This window comes from Geotrypetes seraphini, chromosome 3, assembly GCF_902459505.1.
Source record: "Geotrypetes seraphini chromosome 3, aGeoSer1.1, whole genome shotgun sequence".
Lineage (NCBI taxonomy): Eukaryota > Metazoa > Chordata > Amphibia > Gymnophiona > Dermophiidae > Geotrypetes > Geotrypetes seraphini.
In genome coordinates, this window is record NC_047086.1 from 217,315,874 (window position 1) to 217,343,858 (window position 27,985).

Here is a 27,985-nt window from a genome sequence, read left to right on the forward strand (position 1 = left end):
TTCTTAGAACTTAAAGATAGTTTCTTCCTTGAAAAAAGTGACGGGTTTATTTACTAATTATTTGAGGCACAGTAACCTTCTGACAGGTTTGTGCCTTAAATGTTATTTACCTGTTTCTGTAAAAAAAAGTTTTGTAAGGATAGTGTTTGAATGAGGAAAAGAATAGGAAACATGTCTTAACAAATTTAAAAGTATATTCACAGTAAGGGGATAAAGTAACTAGTAGTCCCCCAGGCTGGCAAAGGGTACATGGGGCACATTTGCTGTCTGGTAAGAAGGGAAAGCTAACTCTGCCAAAGAAAAAGAAGTAAATAAACAAAAGTCTGTTTGTATAGTTTATTTCTTTCTTCAAACTTAAAAAGTTGTTACCAACATGTTTTATTAAATTAAAAAATAACAAAATCAGCAGACATCAAAATGGGAACTTTGAAAACTAATTCACACAAGGACTGACTGTAAAGCCTATAGAAATTTTCATTTTCAATTTCTCTTTTAGCAAACATATATTGATGGGTTTATCTAAAAAAACATCTCACCTTTGTGTTCATTTGCTTGTAACCCTCCTTTTGCCTGCTGTCACTGAACACACGTTTAGTGTTCTTCCTCATGCACAGTGAAATGACACACTTAATGCAAACAGACAAATGGACAACTGAAGATGCATGCAAGCTTATTTGGTGACAAAAAGAAATGAGATCTCAGGGTTAGAGTAAAATGTTTGAAAAAGAAACAATTTTACAGAAGGCTGGCTATTAGTTACAGGATTTTCATCATTAACAAAATTAGTCCCAGCATCTCACATTTAAATAACTTCCAGCAGAGAGACGGTTTAGGTAAGAGTCTGGACTAGCTGGCTGGTTTCCAATAGACAGCTAATTCCCAGTGCAATACTAATTTATAGAGAAATGTACACTTTTTTTCTACTTGTAACAGATAGCACAAGGTATGTAACAGATGGATTGGGATCTAGACCTCAGTAACTGTGCACTGTCCATCAGGCCTCCTAGATCGCACACCATTGCTGCTGCTCACTGCCCCAGCACCTGAAGCTGTTCTATCTGCTACTCTCTGATTTGCAGAAGGCAACAATAGTCTTTGCTGTACAGGTAATGTATGCAGCAGAGGATAGGCAGGCACTTCATCACTGTTGCTACTGGTGTCTGATTCTGTTTCTTCAACAGTATCGGGGGCTGCTGCAGCTGCCAGAGCACCAGCAACTACCCCTTCATGGTCCTCTTCTCCTTCTCCCCTATGGCTTCGTTCATTTGTGCCATCTCCATTCAGCTGCATTTGGGCAAAAGTGTTCTCTAGAGAGACTGAAGTATCTGGATACTGTGAGACAGGGCTTGTTGGCTGGCCACCTAGGGAGATGAGAGGTCGGGTAGAAGTGGGTATCGAAAGCAGCCCAGACATGGCCCCTGGAGCTGCTGTCATGCTATCTGCTCCATCAGCAGAATTCTCACGCGCTGAACTAACAGAAGCTTCCCAGTCAAACCTCAGGCCAGCCACGCCCTTCTTTGGTATGTCAATAATGTCCCGTTTTATTTTACGGCGACGACCATGTTCATTTCGCCTATACTGGATCATGTTTTCAAGGTCAGCCACATATAAGAAGCCAGCAATTAGCATCTCTGTGCTCTTTTTCCCCTTGGAGAAGGCCTCCTCCAGTTCTTTGCTGGTGCGCTCATCATACTGCCACCATCCATTTCGGCCCTCATAATACCAAGCATATTCGCCACTTCCTCGACTTGCTGCCTTCAGCTCCTCTGGTGACAGCAAAGTGGGCTTATCAAGGAAATCCTCAGGGATCTCCTGACGGCAGAGCGCACATCGTTTTCCTAGCCAGGAGGCACCCTTCACACATAGGTAACAAAAGACATGTTTGCATGGCAGGCTCACAGGATGCACACATGTTTGCAGGCAGATGGCACATTCAGGCACCACCAAGCATGGTGCTGTGTTAGAACATGGCTCTGTGATTTTCCGGTTCGCGGGAAGCATATTTAGTGAATGATTAACTTCACAACCAGCCATCCTATAAGAAATCATTAAAAAGGAAAATATCAGTTACTCCATTTTGTAAATAAACTTAGATCATTGAAATGTCTTGGCAGGTACAATGTAGATTAAAGCTAAACTCCTATTTTCTGATAACACAAGTGTGGGAAAACATGCAGAACATGGTTCATGGAATTTTTTCCAACTCCTCTACATGTAAATATGTGTGTGTGTATATGCACGTGTTTGTATGCATGCTTCCATTACTGTCTGATCAGAGGAGGGGAAGGCAGTTTGAAAGGTGCAGTTCCTTAATCACTATATTAAAGTTAGAGCCTGACCAAACTCAAGATCTTTGATTTCTGCCAAAAAAAAAAATTCATGCCCAAAATTGGCTGCTCAGTTTTGACAGAAACCAAAACTATAAACAAAGCTGTATCTCCTTCCACACACACACACATCAAAAAGCTGCCCTCCTAAGCCCCCACCCGTGACAGCCTCTCCAGAATCACTCTCCAACCCCCTTTCTCAACCACCCACAGGCTTTCCTAGGGCCCACCTTAGGAAATCCTTGTGGTCTGATGATCTTTTTGAGGGTAAGAATGAATCCCACTCACTCCTGCCCCATGTCATTGCTCCACCCAATGCTGCCAAGACTGCTTTGTGATGTCCAGACAGTCATTTTGAAACTGGAACCAGCATGGATAAGAGTAAGTCTCCTGTCTATGCTAGTTCCAATCTCAAAATGGCTGACAGGACCACCAGCAGGAAGTCTTGGCAGCCATTGCGTTGGAACAGCAGCATGAGGCAGGAGTGAGTGGGATTCATTCCTGCCCTTGAAGAAGCCACCAGACCACAAAGACTTCCTTATGCCCAGAAGGGCCTAAGAGTGGATGGTTGGGATGTGGAGTGGGAATGAGTTGTGTTTCAGCCAAAAATGCACAGGAGATTTTGGTCCAATTTCTATGCCAAATCCTAATCTGAAATTTGCTTGGCCTCTCATTACCATGAACTAGTGTTACACATACTGCCGCTGTTGAAACCGCTTCTCCCACAGTAATGTACTGGGGAATTTCTGGAGGGGTTTCATTTCTTTTCCAACCCTCTTCATTTGTGCAATTTCACTTCTACATAGAAAATGACACAGGGGAAAAATGTGTCCCCGTCTCCACGAACTCGGTCCCTGTCCCTGCCAGCTAGGTCCCCCACCCCGTCCCCGCAAACCATCTGATCCCATTCGCACAAGCCTCAAATAGTTTTATACTGAACTTACTTTAATAAGGTATAAAAAGAAACAATATTCTGTACAATTTTCATTTTATAAATCTGAGTTCTGGCTGCCGAAGTAGAGGAAGAGTTCTTCAACTAGCAGGGCTTTGTTTATAAACGTTTATCAACACAGCTACAATACTACTTTATCCTAAAGCAAAAAAAAGAAAAGAAATATAATTTTTCTATTTTTGTTGTCTGGGTTCTGCTTTCCTCGTCTTCTTGTCAATCTCTACCTTCTACCCACCGTCTGCTTTCTCTCTGCCTCTTCCATATGGCCTCTGCTCTATTTCTATACCTCTACCAGAAACTGCCTGCCTCTCCCATATCTTCCCCCCCCATTGGTCTGGCACCCATCTTCTCCCCTTCCATTCCTCCCTTCAGATCTGGTATCAGTCTCCCCCCCCCCCCATGCTCTGGTATCTCTCTCTCCCATCTCCCTTCATTTTATTCTCTTCCTTCTCATTTGTTTTCTACCTTTTGTCTATTTTCTTACTTTTCAATCAATTTCCCTTTCATTGTGTCTACCTACAGCTTGCCACCTCTTTCCCTCACCCCTTCCAGTATCTCACTAACTCATAAGAAATTATAAAATAAGCATAGCCTTACTGGGTCAGACCAATAGTCCATCTAGCCCAGTAGCCTGTTCTCACGGTGGCCAATCCAGGTCAGTAGTACGGTACCTGACAAAAAACCAAATAGTAGCAACAATCCATGCTACTGATCCAGGGCAAGCAACGGCTTCCCCCCATATCTGTCTCAATAGGAGACTATAGGGTCATTCCATAGTGAAAACTGCCCTCGCTCGAACCCCTTGAAATTCAACCAAATTTTACAGGGGTGTTGTCTAGGGTCTGAAATGAAACTGCAAAATTTTTTGGATCTATCTCAATTTGGTTAGGAGCTAGGGGTGGTTGAACAAAAGCAATCGATCCACTATCATGCCTCATATGACCTAAAACGCCAACTTTGCTTAAGCACTGTGGCAGAAGGAAACTACCTAGGAGTCTGAAATTTTGCAGTATGGCACTACCCTTGGAGCAAGTTTCTGTGCCAAGTTTGAAATCTTTTACGAACGTGCTTCCATTTCTACAGGTCAGCAAAGTAGGCAAAAAAAATCACGAATGAAAATTTTTGGCAGTTTGGCTCCATACTGCTGCTGGTAGGTAAGTCAGCTGAGGGTACAACTTTACCAGCAGACATGTACCATGAGGTACTTCCAAGATTTGCAATATGAAATTTTACAGTCAAGTGAAGCTGAAGATATGGCCATCCAAAAAAAATATGGCTTTATGCCAAATTGAGATAGATCCAAAAAAATTCTGCAGACCCTAGACAACACCCCTGTAAAATTTGGTTGGATTTCAAGAGGGAGGGGGGGGGGTCGAATGTGGGCTTCTGGTCCACTTGACAAGGAATGACCCTATAGACTTTTCCTCCAGGAAATTACTAAATATTTTGATAGCTTTAACTCTTACAAATTATACTAAACAATTGGAAATCTGCTCATCTACTAAATAACACCTTCTGGTGGATGACAGTTCTAATGATTCATACATATGAATGTAAGACAGCCATTTTTTAAAATAAACAGCTCCCGATTGGTATAACTATGATTTTAGTACAAGGAAGTGGCAGTCGGAAAATACCACAAATTACTGAGTCCGCAATTTGTGAATTGCAAATTCACGGGGGTTTATTGTACCATCAATAAGATTTGGATACCAATCTCAAATATATAGTCCAATTGACATACCAGGTAATAAGAACAATATAACAGATGTATATCCTAACTATTTACTAAGTTGTTCATGCATTTTTTGATTATTACTTCTTTGAATCTTAGAATCAGTGATACATAGGGGTCCTTTTACTAAGGTGCGCAAGCTGCCCCAGTGCGCGCCAAACACCAGCACGTCCATAGACTATAATGGAGGCGCTAGTGTTTAGTACGTGCGCCAAAACGGCCAGTGCACCCCAATTTCCTTTCCATTGCCTACCTACAGCTTGCCACCTCTTTCCCTCGTGCTTTCCAGTATCTCACTAACGCTGTCCTCTTCCCCCAATCATGTGCTCTCACCTCCATAGTTCCATGCAGCGTCTGTTGCCCCCTCTCTTCTCCCCCTCAGCGCCACTCAACCTCTTCACCTCATCGGGCCATTTCCCTCCCTTCCCGTCACCTACGTGGGAGGTTTTCAGAGTTTTCTCTCCGAGCGGCCTGGACGCCACAGCCTTTTCAAGTCACGCATGGCTGCCCCAAAACTTCTCCTCTGATGCAACTTCCTGTTTCTGCCTGGCCAGCTCACGTCAGAGAAGTTTTGACACAGTTGCGTGCTACTTGTGAGAAGACTGTGGTGTCCAAGCCGCTCAGAGAGAAAACTCTGAAAAGCGCAAGGGAGGGAGATGGCCCGAAGAGAAGAGATGCCTGAACAGCAGCGATTGGGAGTGGGCTGCTGGACCGTGACGATTGCGAAGAAGGCTGCTGATTAAGAGGGGTGGGAAAGGAGGCAACACACAACAGATACTTTACTGCGGAGACAAGGACATTCACTGCTCCAAGCTTCAAATTTTGATGATGCATAATGCGTTAATCTCACCCTGCCCTTGATGTAGGAACAGTTGTAGGAGAGATGCATGGGCTAGTTGAGGATGGGCATTTTGCAGAGTTGTATGGCAAATATGGGGAGCTAGTTTTTGAACTGCGAGAGCCATCTGGGAGGATGGGGAATTATGAGGGTCAACTGAAAAACGTGGTTCGTTTTTAAACTATTGTTTGTATATGTAATTCTCTATGTTTATAAACATTTGTACTATTTTGTACATCGCCTAGAATGTAGAGTAGGCGTTTAATCAAACTATTTAATAAACTTGGAAACTTTCAGCCTGCCCAAGAAAGAGCAAGACTAGCATCACAATTCTATAGCTGTCTGGCAGATGGTGACAAATATCTACGGCTAGATTTCAAGTCAGTCTGATGTCTATTTTTGTCATGTCAGCCTTTTAAAAAGGGAACTGATCCAATTTATAAAAAAAAATGTACAAAATATAGTATTACGCTATGATAAAATCCCTTCGTTTGACATGGCTCTCGTTACTTTGAGAGCCCCCTCCAATGTATCCCACCGCTCCGGGATCAAGATGTTAATATCAGGATGCCAAGGAAATGCTGAGGACTAAGCTGTCACTCCACACATAAGGAAGGAGGAAGTACCGTGTTTCCCCTAAATAAGACAATGTCATATTAATTTTGGGCCCAAAAAATGCACTAGGTCTTATTTTTGGGGTAGGGCTTATTTTTATCATGATCATCTCTCCCTTCCTCTCCTTCACCCCAATTCTTCCTCTTTTCTTTCTCTCCTCCATCCCCTTGTGCCTTCCCCTCTGCAGCATCTTTCTATTCCTCCCTCCCATCCCCTTGTGCAGCAGAACCCTTGCCCAGCTTCTATTCTTACCTCCCTCCCATCCCTTGTGCAGCAGAACCCTTAGCCAGCTTCTATCCTTCCCTCCCTCCCCTCCCTTGTGCAGCAGAACCTTTGAGCACCCTCCTCCCCACCGACCCATACTTCCATCCCATCTGAACCTGCTGACCGCGAGCCCTACATACCTCACTCCAGAGCAGTGTAGGGCCAGCAGCCTTCTCCTGCTGGGACGTCATCAGTAATGCGGCAGAGGGAATTCCCCAGCAGGAAAAGGCCACGAAGCGAGTGCTGCCGGCCCAACGCTGCTCCGGAGGGAGGTATGTAGGACTCGCAGTCGGCGGCGTTCGGAGGGAAGAATGGAGGGTTAGCAGGGGTTCAGCTGCACGGTGGTGGAGGGAAGCACTGCTGCCAGCAAATCCGTGGACTAGGGCTTATTTTTGGGGTAGAGCTTATATTAAGCCCTACCCCAAAAATAAAATCATGCTAGGGCTTATTTTCAGGGTAGGTCTTATTTTCGGGAAACATGGTAGAAGAACTGGCTGAATGACTAAATCCAATTCATGCAGAGACTCTAAAATAAGATCCGGCAAGGCAGAAGACAAAAAGAGAATCATGGGATTGTCCCCTGGTTCTAAAGCCAAAGCATGATCTAAAGAGCTGCTGTGTCGCGGCGTGTTAGTGGTGTGCCGGGTAGGGTCAGTGGCGGGGGAGGAGGGGGAGTCGCGGTGTTACCTACCAGTCCTTAGAAGCACGCATGTGCACTCTTACCGCCACAGCCCAACAGATCAAGGATCAGGGAAGCACACAGTAAGAGTGTGCATGCACGCTTAGCATTTTATTATTATAGATATGGTAATAGGAGAAAGGATAGAACTATGGTTAACTAATGTTTAAGCTATATTTGGTTTGCTACCATAAGCAATATTGCCATATATCATATATCATTTAGTATTTTTATTTTTAGGTTTGCAGTTGTGTGGTAATGAAGTCGTTACAGTCATCCTAGGATTTAATTGACTAATGTATTTAGCTCTATTTGGTCTGATATACTTCCATTGCATTGCTCCATAACGGTAATTCATTTAAATACTTTATTTTTTTGGTATTGAGATACTTACATTAAACAAATCAATGTTTTTAGTTCTATTTGTTTATTATAGTCTCACATCAGTAAATATCTGATAAATCATTATATGGGTTTTTTAATGGGGAATGTTAGGTGTTTGAAGATTATAAATCAATAATAAAGTTCACTCCCCTTATAGTTTATTATTATTAGAGGTTTTTCAGACCGGTCTTTCTGTAATTTAACTTTTTCTTTGGAGTATGTTATATTTTTATATGGTAACTAGTCTTTAAGCCCGTTACATTAACGGGTGCTAGAACATATGTGTGTGTGTCTGTCTTTATTTCTTTCTCTCTCTCTCCTTAGCCGCTTTCTTTCTTTCTGCCTTTATTTTTCCTTGGCTGTCCTCTGTTCCTTTTTCTTCACCCCCCCCTGTCCATCAGCATCTCTTTCCTTCTCCCCCCTGTCCAGCAGTATGCATCCATTCCTTTTTTATCCCCCTCCTCCTTCTTATCCCTATGATACTCTTACCTTGCTCTGTCCCTGATCAGAGGTTCCCGACAGCCGCCCAGTTGCACCCATTGGAAAAGTTCCCACTGCCGCATCCCGCACCCCTCCTGACGCGGCTCCCGCTGTCCTTTCTGTCTGTCTGTGTCCCTGGCCCCCTTTGCCTGTCTGTCTTTCTGTGTATCTCCCTGCCCCTGTGTCTTTCTTCTTTCTCCCTCTGTCTGTCTGTCCAAAGCAGCATTCCCTCCCCCTCCATTTCCCTCCCCCCCCACCAGTTCCCTGTGCAGCAGCATTAGCGTTTCCTCTACCCCCCCCTTTCCCTTCCCGCGGTCCGGACTACAAACGTGGTGATTACAGCAGCGCTTGCATCAGTCTTCACACGCTGCTTCGGGCCCTTCTACTGCCCTGATTTGCTCTGCCGCGTCTCTGATGATGTCATCAGGGACGTGCCAGAGTAAATCAGGGCAGTAGAAGAACCCGAAGCAGCGTGTGGAGACTGATGCAAGCGCTGCTGTAATCACCACGTTTGTAGTCCGGACCGCGGAAAGGGAAAGGGGGGGTAGAGGAAACGCTAATGCTGCTGCACAGGGAACTGGTGGGGGGGAGGGAAATGGAGGGGGAGGGAATGCTGCTTTGGACAGACAGACAGAGAGAGGAAGGGAAGCACAAAGAAAATAAGAAAGACACAGGGGCAGGTGCACAGGGAACTGGTGTGGGGGGAGGGAAATGGAGGGGGATGGAATGCTGCTTTGGACAGACAGACAGAGGGAGAAAGAAGAAAGACACAGGGGCAGGGAGATACACAGAAAGACAGACAGGCAAAGGGGGCCAGGGACACAGACAGATAGAAAGGACAGCGGGAGCCGCGTCAGGAGGGGTGCGGGATGCGGCAGTGGGAACTTTTCCAATGGGTGCAACTGGGCGGCTGTCGGGAACCTCTGATCAGGGACAGAGCAAGGTAAGAGTATCATAGGGATAAGAAGGAGGAGGGGGATAAAAAAGGAATGGATGCATACTGCTGGACAGGGGGGAGAAGGAAAGAGATGCTGATGGACAGGGGGGGGTGAAGAAAAAGGAACAGAGGACAGCCAAGGAAAAATAAAGGCAGAAAGAAAGAAAGCGGCTAAGGAGAGAGAGAGAAAGAAATAAAGACAGACACACACACATATGTTCTAGCACCCGTTAATGTAACGGGCTTAAAGACTAGTTACCATATAAAAATATAACATACTCCAAAGAAAAAGTTAAATTACAGAAAGACCGGTCTGAAAAACCTCTAATAATAATAAACTATAAGGGGAGTGAACTTTATTATTGATTTATAATCTTCAAACACCTAACATTCCCCATTAAAAAACCCATATAATGATATATCAGATATTTACTGATGTGAGACTATAATAAACAAATAGAACTAAAAACATTGATTTGTTTAATGTAAGTATCTCAATACCAAAAAAATAAAGTATTTAAATGAATTACCGTTATGGAGCAATGCAATGGAAGTATATCAGACCAAATAGAGCTAAATACATTAGTCAATTAAATCCTAGGATGACTGTAACGACTTCATTACCACACAACTGCAAACCTAAAAATAAAAATACTAAATGATATATGATATATGGCAATATTGCTTATGGTAGCAAACCAAATATAGCTTAAACATTAGTTAACCATAGTTCTATCCTTTCTCCTATTACCATATCTATAATAATAAAATGCTAAGCGTGCATGCACACTCTTACTGTGTGCTTCCCTGATCCTTGATCTGTTGGGCTGTGGCGGTAAGAGTGCACATGCGTGCTTCTAAGGACTGGTAGGTAACACCGCGACTCCCCCTCCTCCCCCGCCACTGACCCTACCCGGCACACCACTAACACGCCGCGACACAGCAGCTCTTTAGATCATGCTTTGGCTTTAGAACCAGGGGACAATCCCATGATTCTCTTTTTGTCTTCTGCCTTGCCGGATCTTATTTTAGAGTCTCTGCATGAATTGGATTTAGTCACTCAGCCAGTTCTTCTACCATGTTTCCTGAAAATAAGACCTACCCTGAAAATAAGCCCTAGCATGATTTTATTTTTGGGGTAGGGCTTAATATAAGCTCTACCCCAAAAATAAGCCCTAGTCCACGGATTTGCTGGCAGCAGTGCTTCCCTCCACCACCGTGCAGCTGAACCCCTGCTAACCCTCCATTCTTCCCTCTGAACCCCGCCGACTGCGAGTCCTACATACCTCCCTCCGGAGCAGCGTTGGGCCGGCAGCACTCGCTTCGTGGCCTTTTCCTGCTGGGGAATTCCCTCTGCCGCATTACTGATGACGTCCCAGCAGGAGAAGGCTGCGAAGCAGCCTGTTTAGAGTGCTGCTGGCCCTACACTGCTCTGGAGTGAGGTATGTAGGGCTCACGGTCAGCAGGTTCAGATGGGATGGAAGTATGGGTCGGTGGGGAGGAGGGTGCTCAAAGGTTCTGCTGCACAAGGGAGGGGAGGGAGGGAAGGATAGAAGCTGGCTAAGGGTTCTGCTGCACAAGGGATGGGAGGGAGGTAAGAATAGAAGCTGGGCAAGGGTTCTGCTGCACAAGGGGATGGGAGGGAGGAATAGAAAGATGCTGCAGAGGGGAAGGCACAAGGGGCTGGAGGAGAGAAAGAAAAGAGGAAGAATTGGGGTGAAGGAGAGGAAGGGAGAGATGATCATGATAAAAATAAGCCCTACCCCAAAAATAAGACCTAGTGCATTTTTTTGGGCCCAAAATTAATATGACATTGTCTTATTTAGGGGAAACACGGTACTTCCTCCTTCCTTATGTGTGGAGTGACAGCTTAGTCCTCAGCATTTCCTTGGCATCCTGATATTAACATCTTGATCCTGGAGCCGTGGGATTCTTTGGAGGGGGCTCTCAAAGTAACGAGAGCCATGTCAAACAAAGGGATTTTATCATAGCGTAATACTATATTTTGTACATTTTTTTTTATAAATTGGATCAGTTCCCTTTTTAAAAGGCTGACATGACAAAAATAGACATCAGACTGACTTGAAATCTAGCCGTAGATATTTGTCACCATCTGCCAGACAGCTATAGAATTGTGATGCTAATCTTGCTCTTTCTTGGGCAGGCTGGAAACGTTTTTCAGTTGACCCTCATAATTCCCCATCCTCCCAGATGGCTCTCGCAGCTCAAAAACTAGCTCCACATATTTGCCATACAACTCTGCAAAATGCCCGAAGAGAAGAGATGAGATGCCTGAACAGCAGTGATTGGGAGTGGGCTGCTGGACCGTGACGATTGCGAAGAAGGCTGCTGATTGAGAGGGGTGGGAAAGGAGGCAACACACAACAGATACTTTACTGCGGAGACAAGGACATTCACTGCTCCAAGCTTCAAATTTTGATGATGCATAATGCGTTAATCTCACCCTGCCCTTGATGTAGGAACAGTTGTAGGAGAGATGCATCTCTCCTACAACTGTTCCTACATCAAGGGCAGGGTGAGATTAACGCATTATGCATCATCAAAATTTGAAGCTTGGAGCAGTGAATGTCCTTGTCTCCGCAGTAAAGTATCTGTTGTGTGTTGCCTCCTTTCCCACCCCTCTCAATCAGCAGCCTTCTTCGCAATCGTCACGGTCCAGCAGCCCACTCCCAATCGCTGCTGTTCAGGCATCTCATCTCTTCTCTTCGGGCCATCTCCCTCCCTTGCGCTTTTCAGAGTTTTCTCTCTGAGCGGCTTGGACACCACAGCCTTCTCACAAGTAGCACGCAACTGTGTCAAAACTTCTCTGACGTGAGCTGGCCTGGCAGAAACAGGAAGTTGCATCAGAGGAGAAGTTTTGGGGCAGCCACGCGTGACTTGAAAAGGCTGTGGCGTCCAGGCCGCTCGGAGAGAAAACTCTGAAAATCTCCCACGTAGGTGACGGGAAGGGAGGGAAATGACCCGATGAGGTGAAGAGGTTGAGTGGCGCTGAGGGGGAGAAGAGAGGGGGCAACAGACGCTGCATGGAACTGGGGAGGAGAGAGGTGAGAGCACATGATTGGGGGAAGAGGACAGCGTTAGTGAGATACTGGAAAGCACGAGGGAAAGAGGTGGCAAGCTGTAGGTAGGCAATGGAAAGGAAATTGGGATCGCCATTCGGGCCCGCGGGAAGAGAAGGGGTGGGTGTCAAAGGAGGAACAGAGATCGTCGTCTGGCTGCGGTCCGGCTTGTGGAAAGCAGGGAGGCTGTGGGGAAGAGAAGGGGTGGGTGTCAAAGGAGGAACGGAGATCGGCGGCGGCAGGAGGAACAGAGATCGTCGTCTGGCTGCGGTCGGGCTTGTGTAGAGCATGGAGGCTGTGACGTATTAAGCGAGAAGGTGGTGACGTAAAACCCACGCATGCGCACTCGTGTTTTCGCGACGGATCAGGGAACGTTTTTTTAGTGCGCATACGCGGCCTATCATTTTATTATATTAGATAGAACTATGGTGAATTACATCTTTAGTTTTATTTGGTTTGCTACTTAATTTACATGGAAGATATGATGTATCAGTATTTTTATTTTTAGGTTTTCAGTCATGTGGTAATGAAGTCATCATAGTCATCCTAGGATGATATAGGATTAATGTACAGTGGTGCCTCACACAACGAACTTAATTGGTTCCAGGAGCAAGTTTGTTATGTGAAACGTTCGTTATGTGAAACGCGTTTTCCCATAGGAATACATGTAAAAAAAAATAATTCGTTCTGCAGCATAAAATATGCTAAGATGACATAAAAAAGATAAATTTTTTGTTATTATTTTTATTTAGATACATCTAAAAACATACATCTCCCTGTCCTTTTACTTCCACTATCTTCCTATCCCATCTCTATTCCCTTTTGTCCCTCTCCCCATGATCAATCATCTCACCACCTCTCTCTGCCCTCACCCTCAGGGTTCAAGATTGCTTCCACTCTTTTTCCTGTTGTTCTCTCTGCCTGTCACCCTATGATTTAGCATCCCTTCTGCCCTTGTCCAATATTTCCCCTTCTCTCCCTCCCTCTCATCCCCTGCTCCAACATGTGCTTTCAGCGGCCTTCTCCCCCCTTAAGCGTCTTTTCTTCTCCACTCCACCTTTCCTCCCTCCCTGCCTCCACCTTTGTGGCGCTTTTGCACCCGACCGACAACAGAACAGGCCCGGTCGGACAAATCTCCCTGTCCTGTAGCCGCGAATCTAAATTACCTTCTTACAGCAGCTGGATTATTGAAGCTGCTGTAAGAGGTAATTTAGATTCGCGGCTACAGGGCAGGGAGGTTTGTCGGCCGGGCCTGTTGTCGGTCGATCGGGGGACCTGACCAGCTGTGCACATTCTTCGGGGCGGACCGCCCCCTCCCCCCTCTTTCGTTCGCCATTGCCTTCTTCCTACCTGCCCTGCCGCAGCCGCACACAGCCGAACGGAAGTCTTCCTGATGTCAGCGCTGACGTCGGAGGAAGGGAGGGCTTTGCTTAAGCCCTCCCTCCGACGTCAGCGCTGACATCGGGAAGATTTCCGTTCGGCTGTGTGCTGCGACAGGGCAGGTAAGGAGAAGGAGACTACCCTCGCGGCTCGACCAACCCCGCTGCGATCCAACCCCGCAGGAACCCCGGACTTCGTTGTGTGAAACGAAGTCCGTTGTACGAATCAAGACATAAAGTTCGTTGTGCGCAGCGTTCGCTGTGCGAGGCGTTCGCTGTGCGAGGCACCACTGTATTTAGCTCTATTTGGTCCAATATACTTCCTTTGCATTGCTACATTATAGTAATTTATTTTATTTCTTTTTTTTGGGGGGGGGGGGAGGGGGGAATTGAGATACTTACATTAAACAAATCAATGTATTTCGCTATATTTGATTTATTATATTGTCATGTCAGTATGTATCTGATATTTCATTGTATCGCTTTCTTTCGGGGATGAATTAAGCAATTTAATGTCTTAGCTATATTTGATTTGTTTCAATAGTATAGCACATCAGGATGAGTGTGTGGCGCAGTGGTTGGAGCTACAGCCTCAGCACCCTGGGGTTGTGGGTTCAAACCCTGCGCTGCACCTTGTTACCCTGGGCAAGTCACTCAGTCCTCCATAGCCCCAGGTACGTTAGATAGATTGTGAGCCCACCAGGACAGATAGGGAAAATGCTTGAGTACCTGACTGTAAAACCGCTTAGATAACCTTGATAGGCGGTATATAAAAAAAACCTAAACTTGAAACTTGAACTTGTATCCTATTCCCTGTATAAGTATTATAATTTTCATTTTATTTTTTTACTTCTGTTTTCTTCTGATAATAATAGGTATTACTGGATCAATTTGTTCAGTATATTATTGAGTTAGTTCATAATTTCATTCCCTTTATGGGGAATTAATATGGTTTTGACTTAATTTTTTTTTCTTCTTGAAGATAAAATAATATACTAGTATATACAGGGACATAAAAGTATTATACTGGTTCAATCAATTAAGCTTCATTCAGTTTTCTTTGTTAACGTTACCATACAGTTATAAATTATTTTCTTTCATTAACTTTTTGGAGGGAATGGAAATATATTCCTTCATTTCATTGCATGAGTATATAGTGTCCATCCATTCATATTGGATTTGTTTAGTATTATATTAATATATAGTTTTATTCTCTTTATATGGGATAACAACAGGGCAATTAATGATAAATTTGAAAATGTATACTAAATCTACTGTTTTGGTTATTTTGGGATATTACATTTGAATGCAAGGGGGGATTACGGGTCTATTAGTACGTATCCAAGTTCACTATGAATTATTTTGTTGGGTGGAGAGGAAGGGTGGTAGGTTTGATGGGGTCCTGCATGGAGGTGAGAGGGGAGCAGACGTTGCATGGAAGTGGGGAGGAGAGGGAAGCAGATGCTGCATGGAAGTGGGGAGGAGAGAGGGGAGCAGATGCTGCATGAAAGCCAGACCATGGGGAGCAGGGAAGGGATTCAGGGTGCAAGTGAGAAAAGTGGTTGGGTGAGGTGAGGGGATATGGATGCTGAACTGCAAGTGGGGGGGATGGTAGAGAGATAGAAAGAGTGACCCAGACCAGAAAGGGGTTGGAAGGGAGGAAAATATTCTAGATAGAGATAGAGACCAGATCATGGGGGCTAGGGAAGGAATTCAGGGTGCAAGAGAGGGGTAGGATTTAGAGGGAGATAAGATTGCAGTTTGAATGAGAGAGGAATAGGATTTTGGGGGGGGGTTTCGAACAGACTCCACTGGCTCTTTAAGCCGAAGCTTGACTGGTATCGGTGGCCAAGCAGCCAGCTGAGGCACCGCTACAAAAACCTGGGGAGGTGGAGGAGGGACCCAACTCGAGACCCATCAGGTTTGACATCCGCAAGGTTGGACGGACTCCCAAACAGGACCCGTCTAAGCTCCGTCCAGCACCAAAAAGGGGGCCAAAGGTCCTAAACAAATTCAATCAGCTCTAACAATGGAAGCCTAACAGTACAGCTTACCACCTGCTTGGAGACTGAGCAAGACTGGTTTCTAAGAGGAAGCTTCAGATAATATATTATAACCAAAGTTTGGTCTCCATCGCCACCTGCTGGTCATAGTGAGCTATTACCCATCAGTCAAGAACTGTACTGTTCTAAAGAGCAGCAGGAAAGGTCATGGCCACAGTGTTTTGGGATTAGTCATTACAACAGCTTCTTACACCGTCCTATCTTCCAAGGGGCCAAACAGTTAATGCAGATTCTTTGTCACTTCTTACTCCGACTCCAGGTACCCGAAATTTCCTCCGACTCCTCGACTCCGACTCCACAGCCCTGCTAAGGACGCCTTCGACACCTTACCTCTGTAACAGGCAATAGTTGCAACTTGAACCCGAAGGGAATTGTAGGCTAACCCTTTGGTGACCCCAGCTTGCAAGAAGGAAAGAATGTACGGCAAAGAAGCACGAAAGGGAGAAGTCCCTAACTAAGCGCACCAAGACTCAAACACTCGACATAAGCAGTAAAGGTAGACCTCTTCTTTGCCTGCAGAAGAGTAGCGATAACCTGCTAGGAATATCTCCTATGCTTCAGCTGTGACCTTTCAATAGCCAGGCCACAGGAGGGAGGGATTTTCCACCTGTACCAGACCTTGTGCGAGGAAGTCGGGTGTCCCCGGAAACAAGACAAGCATCCTGCAACCACCTCATCCAAGTTGCAGACCATGGACGGCGCAGCCAATCTGGAGCTACACATATCGCTAAGCCCGGGAAGCGAGCCATCCGATGCAATACCCGTCCTATCCTCAGCCAGGGAGGAAACACCCTCAGCAGCTTTCGTATAGACCATGGAAGAACAAACGCATCCACTCCCTCTGAAGTCCGTTCCCTGTGCATGCTGGAGAACCAAGGAACTTTCGGCCAGGGAACAAAACGACAGACATCCTTGAGGTCTAGCGCTGTAAGGAATCGATTGACCCTCTTGAGGTACACCAATTAAATGGAATTGCACCCCTGGTCCCTCTGATCCAAAGGGACTGGAACTACTGCCCCCAAGTTTCACAGGCCCTGGAGCAAACTCCCCATCACCTCTTCTTCAGCCCCTGAACACAGGGATGCCAAGAGAGAATCTGCGACAGGAGAGAACTCTAATTTATAACCTTTGTGAACTATATTGAGGACCTCCTGGCTTGATGTAATTTTGGCCCATTCTGCCAATAATGAAGACAGCCGCCTCCCTATCTGACCGGCGGAAGGGGCCAATACCCTGTCATTGTGCAGATCATGAGGTCTGGGGACAATCTGGCAGTGAGGAAGAAGGCTTGGCAGGGCGAAAGGACTACTGCAAAATCCTGGACCTGGCACTGTATGACATGTTATAGGAAGCCCTATTCGCCAACTTCCCTGGGCTATATCTCCTGGTATCCCAAAAACATGGCCTAAATGATGGTGACGGAGGCGAACCTCTCAGCCTATCTTCCGGTAACCGCTGAGACTAAAGAGTCCCCAAAATCCTTCACCAACCTATCCAGGTCCTCCCCAAACAAAAAACAGCCCTTTAAAGGAAGCCGCACCAAATGCAATTTAGAGGCAGCGTCCACCACCCAATGCCGCAGCCACAAGTGCCGTCTGGACAGCACAGATAGAGCCATCTGCTTCGCTGAGGCCCGAACTACATCATATAAGGCATCCACCAGATATGCCAGCCCACATTCAGAATATCCAGGGGTAGAGCCCCCCCCCCCCCCCGACTCTACCAACCCATTCGTAATCTGTTGGACCCACCGAAGACCAGCCCATGCCGCATAAGAACTGCACACAGCCACCTGCAGAGTCAAGGTTGTCACATCAAAGGAAGACCTCAAGAAAGACTCAAGTGGAGACTGATCCAAGATGGCTGCTTCAAGTCAGACGCGCTGAGCTGCTCGCGTCGGGCTTGCTTACAAATCAAGAATTCCTTCATAATTGAACCCTGGAAAGGGTTTGTGTCTACTTACAATTATGCCCAAGAGAAGAGGACGGAGCGCTGCTGCTGTCTCGCGGCGTCCGGAGGTTCCCTCTCTGGGCAATATTGAGCGGCTTTTGAGGCAAGTGCAGGTTTCTCGAGCGTTGGAAGGCAGCCCGCTGAGGACACAGGGAGGCGAACCCGTAGCTGTTCCTCCAGGGCACGGAAGCCCCGATGTAAGGGAGCCGCCTCCACGCCTTCAGGTTATCAGTTCTCCCAGGGGTGGGGAAACCCCGGAGTTGGAGGTGTTCTCTCCCTCAGAGGCAAGTGTCAATCTGGGAGAAGGTTTGGAGGTTGGGGCTCATGCTCAAGGAGCCCTAACAAACATACCTGAGGAGAATCCAGCTTCACAAGGGGGTGAAATCCAAGAGACAGGCCATGAAGACTTTCTACAGAATGGTGAGCACTCTACTATTTTACAAGCTTCAATTTCTTTGGTAAAACCTGAAGTTGTAACCTTAGATTCACTATGGGACCTAATTGCTGGTTTTGTAAAGCTCACTACGCCTAAATTTCAATATTTGGAAGGAAAAATTACAGAACATACAAAAGAACTTAAAGACTTAAGAAAAGAACTGTCTGACTCAGATAAAACCATTCAGAAAATTGAAAAGGAAATAATTACATCAAAACAACTTCAAGAGACTTTAATTAAAGACAATACCAACTTGAGAAGGAAAGTTGAAATGCTTGAGAATAATTCTCGTAATAATAACTTAAGGCTAATTAACTTTCCTAAATTAGAAATGGTAAATCCAAGAGAAATGCTTAAGAGATATTTGATGGAAACTTTAGAAGTATCAGAAGAAATGTTACCACCATTCTCACGTGTCTATTATTTGCCTATGAAAGTTTCTATAAATCAACAAAAAGAATTGGGCCAACAAACTTTAAATGTTTCAGAATTATTGGAGACATCTGATAAAGACTTGGCATCACCAGCAACTTTGATTCTAACTGTGGCGCTTCCGTTAGATAAAACATGGTTATTAAGACTTTACTTTAAAAATAGACAAAAAATTTTTCTTGGTTGTAAAGTACAGATGTTCCCTGACCTTACAAGGGAGACACAGAAGCGTTGCCGTGAATTTCTTCTTTTGAAACCTGGGGGTTACTTCTCTGGGGGCAACTTTCTATTTGAGACATCCATGTAAATGTATAGTGTGTTACCGTTCTGTTAAATATGTTTTCTTTGAACCATCTCAATTGACAACTTTTGTAGCTATGTCTCGTTTGGATGGAGGATTATCTTGAACCCTAATATAATTAAGAAACCTCATTTTTCAGTGCTTCTGCTTTGAACATCTTGCAAAATAATTTCTTTAATTTTAATTTTTCGCTAATTTAAAATCTTGGATCCCTTAGGAGGACTTGAGCTTAAATAGTTAAATAACGTTTTCTTATTGGATGTTAAATTGCCTTATGATTATTTTATTATTATGACTATTGCTTTCTGTACAAGTGTTTAGCTTGATTTAAATTGAAAATTAATAAAGAAATAAAATACAAAAAAAAGATAGACTCAAGCTTCCTGTCCTGAGGATCCTCAGGGCTGGAAGTCTAACTCATCTGCATTAGGTATCACCCTGCGCCATTTGGCCCATTTCTCAACCCTCCCCCGCCCCCCACACACACACACCAAACTGTGGCTGGGCCAGCGAAACTTGGGCCAAGCCACCCCCTGAGCTCTCCCCCCTCTCTGTCCAGGTTTGCCTTCTGTAGCAAAAAAGCCTTATGTAGTAAAAGGACAAACTCCGGAGAGAAATGCAGAGAGCCTGCCAGCATATTCCAATCTGCCTCTCCCTATGTCTTTATCTCCCCAACAGCCGCCACTGAAGTACCCAGATGCACCTCTACCGCTGCTGAGGCCCACTCCTGCGAAAGCACCGCCTTCTTATCCACAAGCGCTTCTTTCACGAGGGAAGCAAGCGCACCCTCTGGTGCTGCCACCGTGGTGTCCCCTCCACACACGGCAGAGCATACTCATAAGAAACGCCCTCACCGGATCAGACCGAGGTCCATCTAGTCCGGTGATCCGCACACGCGGCGGCCCATTTAGGTACTCCTTTTTGGAGACCCGGATTTACCGTATCCCTCAATATGATATGCAAGAAGGTGTGCATCCAACTTGTGTTTGAATCCCAGAACAGTAGTCTCCTCCACAACCTCCTCCGGGAGTGCATTCCAAGCACCCACCATGCGCTGTGTAAAACAGAATTTCCTGACATTTGTCCTAAACCTGCTGCCATTCAGTTTCAGTCTATGTCCTCTTGTCCTCGTCACATCAGAATATTTCAGTAATGCTTCTTTTTGGTCTATTTTATCAAATCCTTTTAATATTTTAAAAGTCTCTATCAAATCCCCTCTTAGTCTTCTCTTCTCAAGGGTAAACAGCCCCAGGTCAAATTTTCCATTCCTTTGATAAGTTTTGTGGCTCGCCTCTGCACTTTTTCCAGCAGAGTTATATCTTTTTTAAGGTATGGAGACCAGTGTTGGACACAGTATTCTAAGTGCAGTCGGACCATTGTTCTATAAAACTCCCGATGGCAAACGGCTTTTCTCGCACCACGAACAGCGCTTAACCATTTTTGCTGCTATGCCTCCCATGGCCCCTCTCACCCGCACAAACAGTGCAAAGAAAATATCAGCGTTACTCACGTACCTCCTGCTCCTGAAAGGCAGAGTCCTATAACCACAGTACAAATCTTGTGCGGGCAAAACCTGGTTTGGGCAATTTTTTTTTCTCTTATGGGAAAGAAAACCTCTGAACCAAAGACTTCCTGTTCTCCATGGGTGGTGATGGTGGAGAAGGGACATGGGGAGGCCCAAATGTTGCCCCCAAAGTTGGTACCTTTTTTGCCAACACCCCTAAAATCAACTGAAGCCTAAGCAACAAGAGTCAGGAGCCAGTTGCTGAAGCAAGAAGCCAGAGGAATAGCAGCCATCCAACCTGCTGGAGATAGAGCATACTAACTGGCCAGGAGGGATTCCATCCAAGATATACGAGTCTTGTTTTCTATCTCCACCTGCTGGTAGATGTGTACTATCCCACTAGTGTCTGAATTCATCTGCTGCCAGCGCTAAGGAATTTTTTTTTTCTTTAACAACTTTATTAGGCAGACACACCAAACCACTGGTATTCTTGCTATCTTGATGGCTCTGCAGAGAGGATCTCTGAGAACTGTGATCACTGCCCTGAGCTGGCTCATGGGGAGGGGGCATGCAAGGATAGGGCAATAAAATCAAATATATACTTACCCCTGTCAGCCAACCTCATAGATCAAGAGCTTGTAATGTAAGGCTCAGGGCACGAGAGGGTGAAACTTCTCCAGGCTCAATCAGGACAAGGTCTGTGGGCTGATCCCTAGGAGATCACAGTACCCAAAAGCACTCTACCATTAAGTCACCAAGCCATGGACTATGCCTCAAAGAGATAGGTCAGAAGAATTCTATTGCACCAGTCCAACCTCTACTATCTTCTGGAAGCAGAAAAATACTGACTAGTTGAAGACTGCTGATGATGTCACTGGAAGAGTTCAGTATCTCTGCCTCCATCTGCTAAGGTGTCATAACCTGTTGATCTAGATCAGACATGTCAAACTCTAGCCCGCGGTGTAGTAATATTTGGCCCGCCAAAGGATTATCAATTTGCATTGAAAACTGGCCCACTGGCAGAAGCATACATAACGGACAAAGCTTTGTTTAAAAAAAACCAACAAAAAACCTATATCGAATCAGACCAAAATTCGTCGTATTACAATAAAACTATGGTAGGTGCAGCAACATAGACATACCAAGTCTACCTACATTTCCTGGTCTGCCCCCAAGGTGTGGCATCCAGTCTGACGTCGGGCCGTTGCCTCATTGACGTTTGTGCAAAAAATTGAAAATTCTTGTGTTAAAGAGTAAGAAGGAGAAACGTGAGCATCACCGGTAAGTGAATCATGACCTAGGTCCCAGAAAGGGTAAGAGTAGAAGGTCTTATGTCTGGCAAAGAAAGGGGAGGATTGATAGTTTGGGCGTGGGATGGATGTAGCTGCGAAGGATTTTGCTGGATAGCGAGAAACTGGCTTTGGCCGCTAGTGGCAAGTCTTATTGATTCGCTTTCATGTGTACATCCACTTGGTCCTTATCAGGGAGCTGGTCGCTTGTGGTCTTTTCCTCTATTAAATAGAGTCGATTTGAACTATGTAATAAAGCACCCTGCTGTGTCTAAGAGTACCACCTTCTCAGTTTGTGCACTGTGCTATGAGAGTAATGCTGTGCTCCTCTTGGGCCCACCACACTAAGGCTTGGAATAATGACCAGACAACAAATGGTAGAAAAAATAATTTTATTTTCTGTTTTGTGATTACAATATGTCAGATTTGAAATGTGTATCCTACCAGGACCTAAAAGAGAGAAGAAAAGTCTTTTTAATTTATTTTGTTTACATCACAGAGCCGGCGTGGGGTTGGAGAGATTGTAACCCTATACTTCTACTAAGACTAAGGGGTACTTTTATTAAGGTGCGCATTTAGTGCGTGCTAAATCGGTTAGCATACCTTAATAAAAGGACCCCTAAATATCTTAATTAAAAATTTGGCCCATGACTTAGCCTAAGTTTTAGATTTCGGCCCCTTATGTGATTGAGTTTGACACCCCTGATCTAGACTGATATAGTAGAATGAAAGGGAAAATCATGTATGGTTATTTATTTATGAGTACAGTGAGCCCTCCGAATCAGTATCCGCGGATTTGGTTATTCACGATTTTTTAAAAATTTTAAATAAAGCTGCATTCCAGACCTGCCCAGCCTCCCTCCCAGCTTCCCAGACCTTACCTGGTGGTCTAGCGGGCTTTCGGGGCAGGAGCGATCTTCCTACGCTCCTGGCCCCATGCAGATCACTCATAGCAAATGGCTGCAGGGAGTTCCCGTCATAGTCTCGAGAGACAACGGGAACTCACAGCAGCCATTTGCTATGAGTGATCTGCATGGGGCAGGAGTGTAGGATGATCGCTCCTGCCCCGAAAGCCCACTAGACCACCTGGTAAGGTCTGTGATGGTGGGAGGGAGGAGGGGTGGGTCAGAGCCGGCCCAAAGTTATTTGCGAATATTCAATATTCACAGGCCTGCTCTGCCCCTAACCCCCCCGAATACAGAGGGGGGAAGTGTAGTAATACTGCCATTTACCTGGCATCATGACGAGTGTACAAAGTCAGCACTGATTAATAAAACAGCAAAAAAAAAAAACCTTCTTTGCACTGAATTCCTGTTTCTGCCAATGTTAAATTGAAAATCATTCTCCTGGTTCATTGTGCTCTTTGCCTTCCTATCTTGCTGTTATAATCTTGTACCCAGTTGTAGTCTTTAACTAAGGACTAGATTCACTAAGCCCACCGATTGTGTCCCGACCAGTTTGCGATCCTGACCAGATTCACTAACCTTCCTCCCAATCCGAACCCGATCCGCACATGCAAATGAGGGGGAAGGGCATCCAAAAGTAGGAAGGTAGCTATTAACAAAACAAATTCAGGAACACTGACTGGGCTGGCTGATCAAAAAAAAAGCGACTGCTTAGGACTAATCGCTCACATCCTTGCCGACTGTCCTCACCCTGAAATCCCAGCCTTGCAGCTCTGAAACCATCAAAAAAGTGCCCTGCTCTCTGCTGTCCTGCCTCTCTGCGAGGCTGTGTTTTTAACCCATAGGTTAAAAGCAGGGCTCCACTAACATTGCTGCCCCGAAATCCTTGCAACCAGGCATAGGATTCATTGCTCACTTTACCTCTGGCCAAGCCCCCCATTGCAGCGTGTTCCGTTTCATTAAAGCCCTCCCTTGTAATGTAATGTAATTTATTTCTTATATACCGCTACATCCGTTAGGTTCTAAGCGGTTTACAGAAAATATACATTAAGATTAGAAATAAGAAAGGTACTTGGAAAATTCCTTTACTGTCCCGAAGGCTCACAATCTAACTAAAGTACCTGGAGGGTAATAGTGAAGTGAAAAGTAGAGTTAGAGGAAAAATAAAAATAAAATAAACATTTTAAAAAGACAGCATTGATCTAAATACTTTGGAAGGTAGAAGAGAGGAGAGAAAGGAATAGAAGCAGAATGGGTCAGCGTCAGTGATGAAGTGGAGCAAGTAAGTTTAGGAGGAGCGATTGACGTATCCAGAAAGGGCTTCTTCTGGCCGACAGTCCCAGGATGCCTATGTCTCCTCCCCTGCGATGTTCTCCCATCCATGCATTCCCTCCCAGACACACTGCCCGTGCCCCAGCCGCTCCAAGGAGGCTGCCCCAGATGAGGTCCACGGTGAATGCAGGATTCTCTCCTCTGCGGGAAAGCCGCCCGGAGCCGACAGTCGATCTTCTTAGCGGATTGCAGGGGGGGAAGAGTTCTCTTGTGTAGAGAGCAAGCATATACAGGCAAGAAAATGGTCTGCACATGCGTCAGGATCGCTCTGCAGCGATCCATGGGGTTGGTGTGGGGCATGCCAACGATTGGGTTAATTTGCATGAAAACTGGTAGAGAATCGGTTGCCAGCCACAGATCGCTCACAGCTCAGATGGGAAAAGTAAGTTTAATAAATCTAGCCCTAATCACCCCCCAACCCCCCCCCCCCGCTTTCTCTGCACTCTTTCCTCCTTCCCTCACCCCCAGCCATCTCAATTTCTCATGGGATACAGCCTTCTTTTACTACTTTGAACTCTCTCCTTCTGCCCATTTAGCAAGAAAACTTCCCTACGTTGAAAAAGACAGTTGAAACCTGGTTGTTCCATCTTGCCTTCCCTTAAGTTGAGAGAGCAGAGAAAACACAGTTACTTACTGTAACAAGTGTTATCCAGAGACAGCAGGCAGATATTCTCTACATGTGGGTGACGTCATCCACGTAGCCCCATAGCGGACAGCCTCGCAAGAATGCTAATGAAGCTCCCTACAAGAATTCTTGGGGGAAGGGGATGACTACCCACAGGTTCAGGAATGGAGTGTCTGTCGCACTAGGAAAACCCCCCAACCCATTTATGCTAGCAAAAGAGTATTCCAATTCTCACAAGAAAAAGTGCGAGTTTATAATGAAAAAAGCATTTTTTAATTTTACCTGCTTCAGTTATTTTCCCTTAGAGACTATACCACTTTTTGTGTTTTTTTTTTAGGTAAGCTACATCATTTGTATTACCGTTTTAGAATTGAAATAAAAATTTAAAAATGGCATAAAAATAAAAATAGGTAAACCTAGGACGAGCATGGTCAAATATATTACAAATTCACACAGGTGGGATTCAGTACTGTTTCCAAAAATTACCAAGCTATTAATGATCCAGCTGGTCTTTCAGGCAAACTTCACAGCATATAATCAACCTCGAGATATTTGTATGCCTCTTTAGCAATGGAACATTAGGGAGGGGAGGCACCCACAGCAAGTGTTAGTATATGACAGCTGTAAACATTCTTCTCACTTTGCAGTGGTGTGGGGAGTTTACCGAGATGATGGGGAGATTGGAGTTTGCCCATGACAAAAGCGATGCCTGTGGGCGCGTCCTACGTGATGCGGGGGCGCAGTCATCCTGTTTTGCTGCGGAGATCAGGGAGGACGATCGGCCGTCAACTGTGGCTGATGAACTGAAGACGGGAGTTACAGCTGATCGCTGGGTTCCCCTCCTCACCTTCTCCTCATCCTGCTGCCTGCCTCCGGGATCTTCTTCTTTCTTGCCTGTCTTTTGCTTCTGCGATCTGCTGCTCCTGGGGATCTGCTTACAGGGAATCACTGGGAGCTGGGTTGATGAAGCCTGTGTGGTCTGACAGCGGAAGACCTGTGGCCTGTCTGATCTTCCAGCTCTCCTCAGCATGATGCCTTCGGCCATTGGGACCTGCTTCCTCTTCTACCTTGACTTTGATAGAACCGATATTTGCTCCGATTTTCTACTGCTCCTTCTTTTCTTTTTTTTTTTAATGGTATGTTTATTGGGTGAACAAATCACAAGAGAAACAAACAGCAGCCAAGCTGAATACAGCACTTAAGAACCAGCAATACAGATGAACAGTGCCGCTAGGCAAAAATCAAACAAGCATGCAAAGAACTCATGAAAAGTTCAAAGTTTGTGTTTTTATACAGAACTACAAAAATACAACCCCCCCCACCCTCCCAAAGCCAGCCCCCCCTCCCCCCTAGAAATCAGACCCAGTCTAGAAAGAACTGACTGCTCCTTCTTTTCTACCTACAATCTTCGGCTGTTGGACCGGCTCCTGCGGTGGGGATCCTGAGATAATCTTTGGCCAATGATGGATTGACATCAAAGAATTATCTCAGCCATTGTGTCCTGCTGTTGCCTTGCACTGGACTGAGCCCAATTGGATCTTTATTTCACTTCAGTTTAATTTCTATTTTTTAAATCTCAAATTTTCTTAAATTTACTTTATTTTAGGTGCAAACAATTTTTATTGATGCAAACAACAAAAACAATGCCAGGGCACCCCATGGGTGCACAGTAAAATGTACTTTATTTTTAAAGTAATTTTTTTGTTTTCACCTGTAATGAATACTTGTTAGGATATCTTGTATCTTTCTCTATCTCTACCTTTCCTATCTGAATATGATCAGTGGAGTTCCTTTCAGTATTCAATTGTTACACTGTAAATTGCTTAGGTCAATAAAATACGGGAGCGGTATATGAAATTCTTAACAAACATATATACTGTGTTTCCCTGAAAATAAGACCTACCCCAAAAATAAGCCCTAGCATGATTTTCAGGGTAGGTCTTAATATAAACCCTACCACCGAAAATAAGCCCTAGTTGCCGGCGGCAGCAGCACCGAACCGTAAGACAGAAACAATGTACCTTAAAATAAACCGGCAGCGTCGGCAGCAATCTGGAGAGGCTGATTCGCGGCCTGGGCCGTTCCTCTGCCGCCTTGCTGATGACATCATCAGTGATGCGGCAGAGGAATGGCCCAGGCCACGAAGCAGTATGTCTAGATTGTTGCCGACGCTGCCGGTTTGTTTTAAGGTACATTGTTTCTGTCTTACGGTTCGGATGGGAGGGAGAGTTGTGTCGGTGCTGCTGCTGCCGCCGGCTTATTTTCGGTTTGTTTTAAGGTACATTTATTTCTGTCTCGCGGTTCAGAGGAGAGGGAGAGATGGGTCGGCGGAGGGGAGGGGGTGTGCGGCAGCAGGAAGGGGATAGAAAGATGCTACGGGAGGGGGGAGTGATAGGAAAATACTGCACAAGAGGATGGATGAGAGGGGAGGAAAGATGCTGCATATGTGGGGGAGAGAAAGAAATAGGAAAAATTGGGGTGGAGGAGAGGAGGGGAGAGAAAGAAATAGGAAAAATTGGGGTGGAGGAGAGGAAGGGAGAGATGATCATTGTACATAAAAAAAATAAGACATCCCCGAATATAAAGACCTAGTGCCTTTTTTGGGGGCCCAAAATAATATAAGACAGTGTCTTATTTTCGGGGAAACACGGTATGTAGGCCGAGTGCTCATCCAGGGAACAGTCGTTTCGGGAAGGAGCGCAGGCCTATTATTTGCTTCTCCTATGTGCGCCACTGCAAACAATGTCGGGGGCCAGACACCCCTTCTTCCCTAAACAGAACGTTGCTACCAGGTATATTTTTATATATACTCTTCAGTATGTGAAGAGATTTCATGCAAATCCATGTACTACGTCCACCACCTCACGAGTCCTCCTTCTAAACAACCAGCTTTCGCTCCCCACCTGTGGCAGAGAGACCACCACCCCTTTTCTTTCTACCTCTCTTATGACATCTCTACTCTCTATCCTCTCCACTAGGCGGAAGGAGAGAAAAAGGGTGGGGTCACCTCTGCCCAAGGCCTCAACCCCTCCCCCACAGAAGATACCCAGACAGACAAACACACACAGCGCTCTCTCCCCTCCCCCCCCCCCTTGCCTCAGACACCAAGGGCCGCGCGCTGCCCACTCACCAGACTGGACGTCTTGAGCCTCCTTTTCCCGACGGCGGCTGACGTCCTTTAATCTCCGCCGTTCTGTTACGCCTCGCTCTCTTCTCAACCACAACGAAGGCAGCTGTTGCTGCTGCTACTCGGGGATCGGCCGACGACGACGACACAACCGTCGCTACGTCACTCCGCACGGGTTGAGAAGCGCGTCGCAGCCAGAACACGCACGCGCCCTCACTGTCGGCTAGCGCTAGGGGGGGGGGGGAGTTGACTGCGCGTGGACGTTGGAGCGCGTAATTGAAACCGTCCTGAGGCAGCTGGGTTTAAGAGTCTTGAAGCGCTCCTAAGTAGGATGTCGAAAGCAGAGACAGG

At 45.6% G+C, this 27,985-nt stretch overlaps 1 protein-coding gene across 1 annotated transcript; it reads right to left on the reverse strand.

The window, feature by feature from the left end:
- Nucleotides 1–322: 322 nt before the first annotated feature.
- Nucleotides 323–27,985, reverse strand: RNF146 (ring finger protein 146). The gene is made up of 2 exons (XM_033939638.1): nucleotides 27,638–27,985; nucleotides 323–2,035 (listed from the first exon to the last, which is right to left on the reverse strand). The coding sequence occupies exon 2, from the start codon at nucleotides 2,032–2,034 to the stop codon at nucleotides 967–969; it is 1,068 nt and encodes a 355-aa protein (XP_033795529.1). The 5' UTR covers nucleotide 2,035; nucleotides 27,638–27,985; the 3' UTR covers nucleotides 323–966.